The 9,200-nt window shown below is 44.1% G+C and overlaps 1 protein-coding gene across 1 annotated transcript in view; it reads left to right on the forward strand.

Annotated features, from left to right (window-relative positions):
* Positions 1-5,751, forward strand: part of SIRT4 (sirtuin 4) — a 13,413-nt gene extending 7,662 nt beyond the window's left edge. Inside the window, exons 3-5 of the mRNA XM_044658837.1 lie at positions 349-643; positions 774-987; positions 4,493-5,751. Coding sequence (XP_044514772.1) covers positions 349-643; positions 774-926 — 448 coding nt within the window. The 3' untranslated portion in view covers positions 927-987; positions 4,493-5,751. The remainder of the gene's footprint in view (positions 1-348; positions 644-773; positions 988-4,492) is intronic.
* Positions 5,752-9,200: the final 3,449 nt, after the last annotated feature.

The raw sequence follows: 9,200 nt of genomic DNA on the forward strand, positions 1-9,200 counted from the left end.
TCCTTCCTTCCTTCCTTCCTTCCTTCCTTCCTTCCTTCCTTCCTTCCTTCCTTCCTTCCCCAGGCCCTCTCATCTCCAGGCCTCAATCCACAGAGCCACCTAGCTGCTCCCCACATTCCTTTTCTAATCCTTGGCTTGGGGTCCTCCCTCAGATTTACCCAGCATCCATTGCTGTGGTCCTCCTGTTCCCTAACCTTACAGAGCTAAAAGCTGCCCCTTCTCCTAAGAATAGTAGTGAAACTATGTCCTGGGTCACCGTGGAGCGTTTCTCCTGAACCGAATTGGCCAAGGGCACCATTCCAGCTGGTTTAATGACTGTCCTAAGCTGCCTCTTCTGGCTGTGTTCAGGGTCCTCTGTCTGCACTGTGGAGAACAGACTCCCCGAGAGGTTCTGCAGGACCGATTCGAAGCCCTGAACGCCAGCTGGAGAGCCCAGGCCCACGGGGTGGCTCCGGACGGGGACGTTTTCCTGACGGACGACCAGGTCCGCAGCTTCCAGGTCCCACCGTGTGCTAAGTGTGGAGGCTCTCTGAAGCCCGACGTCATCTTCTTTGGGGACACGGTGGACCACAGTAAGGTGGACTTCGTGCACACGCGTGTGAAAGCAGCCGATGCCCTCCTGGTGGTGGGATCTTCCATGCAGGTACCGTGGGCTTCCCCCGGCTGCCCTCTGGAAGGGCTTTGACCGGAAGGACATGCGGCTCGTCTTTCTCGTCAGCTTAGCCGGATGACGTGATGGTCAGCCGCCCCTCCGCGTCTTCTCTCTCACGCAGGTGTACTCGGGCTACAAGTTTATTCTTGCGGCTCATGAGAAGAAGCTCCCCATCGCGATACTAAACATCGGGCCCACCAGGTCCGACCGCCTGGCCTGCCTCAAGTTGGATTTCCGATGTGGAGAGTTCCTGCCTTTGATAGCCCCACAGTGACCAGGGCTCGGTGCTCCTCCCCGCAAAGGGGAACTTTATGGGACCTGAACTGCTGCTAAAGGTAAAACCTTATCGAGTGGTTTGTCAAAAATATTTATATTTATCAAAAATATCCATTTGTATAACCCAGTGGAACTGCTCGTCGGCCCCAGGAGGCAGGAGGGAAGAGGAGGGGGAAAGAAAATGAATTATGTAAACATGAAAAAATATTTTTAAAAAATAAAAATTTTAAATGAAAAAAACAAAAACAAAGATAAAACCTCTTATAGCCACTAAGTTGAAGCACCAAATGAGCCTGGCCTGGAGACATTAGCCCCCAAGTTAAGTGGAGGGATCATTTTAGAACGAAGCTGGGTGCTCTAGTGGACCAGGCTGGACTTGGGTTCATGGAGAGACAATCCGTGGCAGCTAGGTGGTCCAGGAGGTCCAGCACCAGGCCTGGAGTCAAGAAGACTCGTCCTCCTGGTTTCAAATCTGGCCCTGGACACTGACTGGCTGTATGACCCTCGGCAAGTCACCTAACTCTGTTGGGAGATGGGAATGGCAAACCGCTCCAGTATCTTTGCCAAGAAAACCCCAAATGGGGTCGACAAAGAGTGGGACATGACTGAAATGGCCAATCAACAGGCAAGACCCTACTTAGGGTCTGTGGTCACTTGGGATCTAGAACCAGTGAAAGGTGGTTTCTGATCTCAGCTAATTTATTTTTAACTTTTACCTTCCATCTTGGAATCAATACTGTGTATTGGTTCTAAGGTAGAACAGTGGTAAGGGCTAGGAAAGGGGGTCAAGGGACTTGCCCAGGGTCACCCAGCTAGGAAGTGTCTGAGGCTAGATTTTAACCTGGGACCTCCCAGCCTTAGGCCTGGCTCTCTATCCACTGAGCCACCCAGCTGCCCCCTTGGCTCTGCCCCCTATTAATAGCCCATGTGAGGCTTCTCTGAGTTTTCTCAGCATTTAGGAGATTGAATTCATTGACTTCTGAGGTCCCTTGTACCTTTGTGATCTATGATCCCATGACTTTTATTTTTTGTTTTTCTCAATATATTTTTATTTCATTAAATATTTCTTAATTACATTTAACTTTAATTTTATTTAACTTTTTTTTTTAAGATTTAAAAAAATCTTAACCTTTAGTCTTAGAATGAATACTGCTTAATTAGTTCCAAGGCAGAAGAGTGGTAAGGGCTGGGCAAAGGGGATTAAATGACTTGCCCAGGGTCACACAGCTGGGAAGTATCTGCCATTGGTTCTTTATCCAAAGGTGGATAGCATTTTACTATGAGTAGTTGTGGATTATTATATTGATCAGAAGAGCTAAGTCTTTCACAGCTGATCATCATTATAATGTTGTTGGTAAACCCAGGACCTCCCATCTCTAGACCTGATTCTTAATCCACCGAGCCACCTAGCTGCCCCCACAAGATTAGTTTTTTAAAAAACTTTTGAGTTGGGGGCAGCTGGGTAGCTCAGTGGAGTGAGAGTCAGGCCTGGAGACAGGAGGTCCTAGGTTCAAATCCGGCATCAGATACTTCCCAGCTGTGTGACCCTGGGCAAGTCACTTGACCCCCATTGTCCACCCTTACCACTCTTCCACCTAGGAGCCAATACGCAGAAGTTAAGGGTTTAAAAATGTAAAAAAAAACCTTTTGAGTTCTAAATTCTCTCCCTCCTCTCCCTGCTCCTTGAAAAGGCAAGCAATATAGTTTAGGTTATATATGTGAAGTCCTAGAGGGCATATTTCCATATTAGTCATGTTACAAAACAAAACACACACACAAACCCAAGAAAAAGAAAGTAAAAGAAGTCTGCCTCAGTTTGCATGCAGACTCCATCGCTTCTTTCTCTGGAGGTGGATAGCGTTATTCATCCTAAAAACTTCAGAACTGTCTTGGATCGCTGTATTGCTGAGACTAGCTAAGCCATTCAGAGCGGATCATTGTATAGCATTGCTATCCCTGTGTACGATGTTCTTCTGGTTCTGCTCACCTCACTCTGCCTCGGTTCGTATAACTCTTCCCAGGTTTTTCTGAACTCATCCCCCTCATCATTTCTTATAGCACAATAATATTCCCCCACAATCACGTACCCCATCTTGTTCAGCCATTCCCCAGATGATGGAGATCTCCTCAATTTCTAATTCCTTGCCATCACAAAAAGAGCCTCTGTAAGGGGGCAGCTGGGGGTAGCTGGGGGTAGCTCAGTGGATTGAGATCCAGGCCTAGAGACGGGAGATCCTGGATTCAAATCTGGCCTCAGACACTTTCCAGCTGTGTGACCCTGGGCAAGTCACTTGACCCCCATTGCCTACCCTTACCACTCTTCTGCCTTGGAGCCAATACACAGTATTGACTCCTAGATGGAAGGTAAGTTTTATTTAAAAAAAAAAAAAAAAAAAGAGCCTCTGTACATCCTGTAAGTTCTTCCCTTAGCTGGCGATCTAACAGATAAATTTCCCACGCTTCTTGAATTTGTTTATATCACTCTGTATATCTAAATCAAACCATGTGCCCGTTTTGACTTTGTCTTGGTATATGGTGTGAGATATTTCTACCAAACCCCAGTTTTCCAAGCAATTTTTTGTCAAACAGTTCTTATCCCAAAAGCTTGAATCTTTGGGTATCTCAAACACTAGATTACACCTCTCAGCCAATAGCAGATCATTTTGGTTTGTTTTTTAACCCTTACCTTCTGTCTTAAATCAGTACTGTGTATTAGTTCCAAGGCAGAAGAGGCAGTAAGGGCTAGGCAGAAGGGATTAAGTGATTTGTCCAGGGTCCCTATAGTGCGGGAGTTTCTGAAGCCAGATTGGAACCCAGGACCTCCCATTTCTGGGTCTGGCTCTCAATCCACTGAGCTATCTAGCTGCCCCCCAATACCAGATTGTTGTTGTTGTTGTTTTTAAAACCCTTATCTTCTGTCTTGGAATCAATTGGCTCCAAGGCAGAAGAGTAGTAAGGGCTAGGCAATGGGGGGTCAAGTGACTTGCCCAGGGTCACACAGCTGGGAAATGTCTGAGATTTGAACCTAGGACCTCCTGTCTCTAAACCTGGCTCTCAATCCACTGAGCTACCCAGCTGCCCCCTACCAGATTGTTTTAATGACTACTGCTTTGTAATAGTTTGAGATCTGGTGCTGCTAGACCCCATGACATTTATTCACTAAGTCAGAGACAGGCTTCCATCTACGATGGTGAAGGGAATTGAAGTTCCAGGGATGAGGAATGACAGAATCTTTTGAATATTCCCATATTGAGACCTGAGGATTAGTTCTGGGTTCTCCTAAGCACTTCAGCCATAGTTCCCAATTTAAATTTAAATTTTTTTCACATATTTTAATTTATTTTCACATATTTTATTTTCACATATACTAGATCTTTGAGTATCACAGTAGGTAAGAGACTTTTTCTAAGCAAGGCACATCTCTATTTGAGTGACTTAAACTCCTCTGAATTTAGGAACAACAGGCTAATAATATTCAGTGGCTTCTAAGGACCCTTCGAGATCTAAATATGTGACCCTATCTGGTGTGCTGGCTCACTCTGGCATTGTTTCTTCTTTTTTCAGAGTGTGTACTTGCTGTGACCTCCCCACCATGCTGCCCTGCTCTTCCCAGTCCTTCACCAAAATGGCAGACTGTGTTTCTCTGTCAGCAGAGGGCACCAAATCACCACATCCATCCATCCGTCCATCTCGACATCCTGCTTCAGATCCTGGGGGCTTCACCTCTGATTGTGCTGCTGCTATATAGTCTCTGCCAGAGACTCGGGAACTCCATCCTGTTTGGGATTTTGGGCCCCAAAAGAAAAGCTCTGTGCCCCAGGAGCACCTGCACTTAGGATGGACCACCATCTTGGCAAACCGAACCCCCTTCTGCGAGCTAACCTAACCTTTATCATTCTGTGTATCGTATACCGGTGGCCCCAGTACAGAGACCAGAGTGGTCTCCATGGGGTTTGGGGTAACAGCCTTGCCTGCCCTTTGAGGAAAGGGTAGAACAAAACAGTAATTTTGTTTTATGATCTCAAATAAGTTATCTTTTATCTTATCGAGAAACATTTCATAAATATCTTTAAGAAAGCAAATGAAAATATTTCCTAGTGATTTCAGTACATTTTTAGTAAACAATAATGGGAGATTCCTTTTTCTCCTGCGTCCCAGGTGCAGGGTTCGTATGGAATTGTGTTCTATTTTGGTCATTAACAAGAGGAGGAGAGTTTGTGGTGGAACCAACTCTCCGGAGATTTCTGTTGGGTCTCAGCAACCGGCTTCAAAACACCTGCCTTAAAGCCCAAAGTAGGAGAGGAGAAACAGTGAAATTTCAGTCATTCGCTAACATTTTTGTTTTCTCCTAAAAAAGTCGTGTGACTTGTTTGGCGACGGCCAAAGCCAGGGAAGAATCAGTAGGCGAAGCCCAGATTTTCCCAACAATGGAATCAGTAAAGAGAAAGGAATGAAAGAATCAAAACCCTCTAAGTGGAAGTCTTCTGTTCAAAATGAGGCCAGGCAATATGAGCCTATTGGATGCATACCTGAGAAACAAACGAGCCTTTACTGAGATGGCCAGAATTTCAGAAGCAGCCTGAACCTTTGCACCCAAACAGGTGAATCAATATACGTATTCTACGGGCACCAGTTGAGTACCTCTGAGAGTACCCCGTGTGAGGGGTGGCTGCACAGCCAGGCTGAATCTGGGCAAGGGAAAGGAATGTTGAACCTGGAATGATTATGCAATGAGTCTACAATGGCAAAACAATTAGAATCTAGGACTCCAGAGTCCCTCCTCGGTTCTTGTTACAGAGAAAATAAAAGTTGTTTTTCTTCTATTTCTTTATCTGCAGAATATTATTATTATTTATAAGAATTTACCTTAAGTCTAGCTTCTATTTCTGATGTCTGGAAGAAAGCTAGCAATTTAACTGGCCAGGAGGGATCCACTTTAGGTTGGTAAAAAGGTGAATCGAGTGTAGGGCTGCTCAGAAAACACCGTTGCCAGGGAGACAAGGCAGGCTCAACACCTTTGAGGACTGGCCTTTTGCCCTCACAAAAAAAGCTTGAGAACCTTTGGCTCTGTGGCATGTTTCATCCTGAAATGAAATTTGTCTTTTGTCTTTGTTTTCCTGAATTTGTAAGGCTGGCTTTGGATACTTCTAGCACCTTCATTTCAGAATGCATTGAGATGGAATTAAAAAAAAAAATCTATCTTGTTATCAACCAAAATCCAGCTTTTCTTTCTAGCCCTCCCTTTCCCCATTGAGAAGGGAAAAAAAGTCCTGTTTCTAACATGTATTTATTGTTGTTCAGCCATTTTTCATCTGTGTCGGACTCTCTGTGACCCTGTTTCAAGTTTTCTTGGCAGAGATACTGGAGTAGTTTGCCATTTCCTTCTCCAGTTCATTTTACGGATGAGGCAACCGAGGCTTAACAGGGTTAAGCTTAAACTGGCCCGGGATCATACAGCTAGTAAGTGTCTGAGAATGGATTTGAACTCGGGTCTTTCTGACTCTAGGCTCTATCCGCTTTGCCACCAGCTAAGTAAAGGAAAAAAGCAAACCTTCCCAGATTGACCAAGTCCCTCCCCAGAAGCCTCAATCTGCACTCTGAGTCTTATCAGCTCTCTGTGTGGAGGCGGAGAGCACAGAATGACAGAATTCTTTTGAAAGGATCTTCCAGGAGTCCTTTAGCCAACAAACATTTATTAAATAAAAATTAAACATTAAATAAAATTAAATATTTAAATTAAAAATAAATTTAAAACATTTAATAAAAATTTATTAAACAATTAAAAAGTAGGTATTTAATAATGTGCCAGGCACTGTGTTAAATGCTGGGGAAGCAGGGATAGGGAATATAGTAGCTGAGGCTGCTAAGTCCTCTTTGCCTCCTGGCCCCCTTGATGAGAGCACCCCTGACCCCTGACAAGTGTGACAAATAAAAGAGAGGACCAAAAAGGATCCATCTGGATGAACACAGAGTGGAGTGACTTTTCTATGTATTTCTTCTATCTGTGGAGCCCCTGAAACTCTCTTCGGTTCAGCTGGATGGCTCTCTGCTTCTTTTGCCAAATATTCTCCTTCCCCCAAATAGCTAGCAGATAGCCGTATACTGGGAAGATCCAGTACAATGCTCAGAATGACTGTAACCAACCACAAACTCAAATTCCCTCTTGTGTGTTCCTGATCACTTTTCAGCAGCTCCCAAAACTCCAAAACTGTGTGACTTTGGACAAGTCACGTAACCCCCATTGCCTAGCTCTTACCACTCTTCTGCCTTGGAGCCAATACAGTATTGAGTCTAAGATGGAAGGTAAAGGTTTAAAACAGGGGTTCCTAAACTTTTTTGGCCTGCTGCCCCCTTTCCAGAAAAAATATTCCTTAGCCCCCTGGAAATTAATTTTTTTAAAAATTTTAATAGCAATGAATAGGAAAGATAAATGCACCTGTGGCCATCACTGCCCCCCTGGATTGCTGCAGCATCCACCAGGGGGTGGTAGCACCCACTTTGGGAATCACTGGTTTAAAAGAACATTCATTCACTCCTTCATTCAGTTCTCCAATCTATTCTCTTCCAGAGGGCCAAGCCTGAAAATGAGTGGTCCTGGGTTCAAATGTGATTTCAGACACTTCTTAGCTATGAGCAAGTCACAACCCCTTTTGCCTAACTCTTGCCCTTCTGACCTAGAGTTGTTACTATGGCAGAAAGGAAGGATAAAAAAATAAAATAAAATAACAGTATGTGCCAATCACATAAGTGACTGGCTTGGAATCACACAAGCTTGTATGTTTTTGAGGCAGGATTCAAACACATTTTTCAGACTGCAAGTTGAGCGCATAACATGTACAAAGATTACAGGGTAGCTTGAAGAGGGGCACTAGCCAACTAGGGGGATCCAAAAGGGCTTCATGGAAGAAGAGGCTCGTGTGACCTTCTGTCATATCCTACCCTGCGGTAAATGTCTGAAGTCAGATTTGAACTCAGGAAGGTGAGTCTTCTGATTCTAGGACTGGCACTCTGGGCACTGTGTTGCCACCCAGCTGCCCTACCCCAGCACACAGTAGGCACTAAATAAATGCTTGTTGTGGTGGTTGTTTACTGAATCAACTGATTTAAGTAGGTTGGGAGTGAAGCTCTTCTTTGTACCAGTTCAGCTCATTCTGAGAGCAATTTTTTTGATGTCACTGAACTGTGCCTACCCTTTGACCCACTGGTACCACCACTAGGTCTATACCACAAAGACATCCAAGAGAGAGGAAAAGGATCCATATGTACAAATCCATTTATAGCACTTCTTTTTGTAATAGCAAAAGTGGAAGCTAAGGGGTTGCTCATTTCCTGGGGAATATAGGAAATGATCAAATGCGCAGACAGCTTCAGAGAAAACTGGAAAGACCTGTATGAAGTGATGGAGAGTGAAGAGAGCACAAATGGGAGAATGATTTATATGACACTCCTTTTTTTAAAACCCTTATTCTTCATAACCCTGGGCAAGTCACTTAACCCCCATTGCTTAGCCTTTACCACTCTTCTCCTTGGAATCAATACACAATATTGATTCTAAGATGGTAGGTAAGTATTTAAAAAAAAAAAACAAAAAACAAACACCTTATTTTCTCTCTTACTAACAACTTGAAAGCAGAAGAGCTAGGCAAACAGTGTTGTAATTTGCCCAGGATCACACAGCTAGGAAGTGTCTGAGGTCAAATTTGATCCCTGGACTTCCCGTGTCTAGGCCTAGCTCTTTATCTACTGAACCACTTCACTGCGCCCATGATACTAATCTTTATTAAGGATTTAAGTTTAAAAAATTTAAATTTTTATCACTTGTTTTGGAATTAATACTAAGTGTTGATTCCAAGGCAGAAGAACAGTAAGGGCTGGGCAAACGGGGTGAAGTGATTTGCCAAAGGGCACACAACTAGGAAATGGCTGAGGCCAGATTGCAACCCAGGCACTCCCTGCTCTAAACATCAAATCACCTAGCTGCACCTGGCAGCTTGCCTCAGACACTTCCTAGTTATATGACCCTGGACAAAGTCATTTAACTCTGCCAACTCTTCTGTCTGATAGTTGGTACTAAAATAGAAGGTAAGGATGAGAGAAAGGAAGAATGAAATAAGAGAAGAAAAAGAAGGGAAGGAAGGAAGAGGAAGAAAGGAAGGAAGGAAGAAAGAAAGAAAGGAAGAAAGAAAGAAAGGAAGGAAGGAAGGAAGAAAGAAAGAAAGAAAAGGAAGAGAAAGGAAGAAAAAGAAAAAGAAAGGAAGGAAGGAAGGAAGAA

Source organism: Gracilinanus agilis, chromosome 1 (genome assembly GCF_016433145.1).
Source record: "Gracilinanus agilis isolate LMUSP501 chromosome 1, AgileGrace, whole genome shotgun sequence".
Lineage (NCBI taxonomy): Eukaryota > Metazoa > Chordata > Mammalia > Didelphimorphia > Didelphidae > Gracilinanus > Gracilinanus agilis.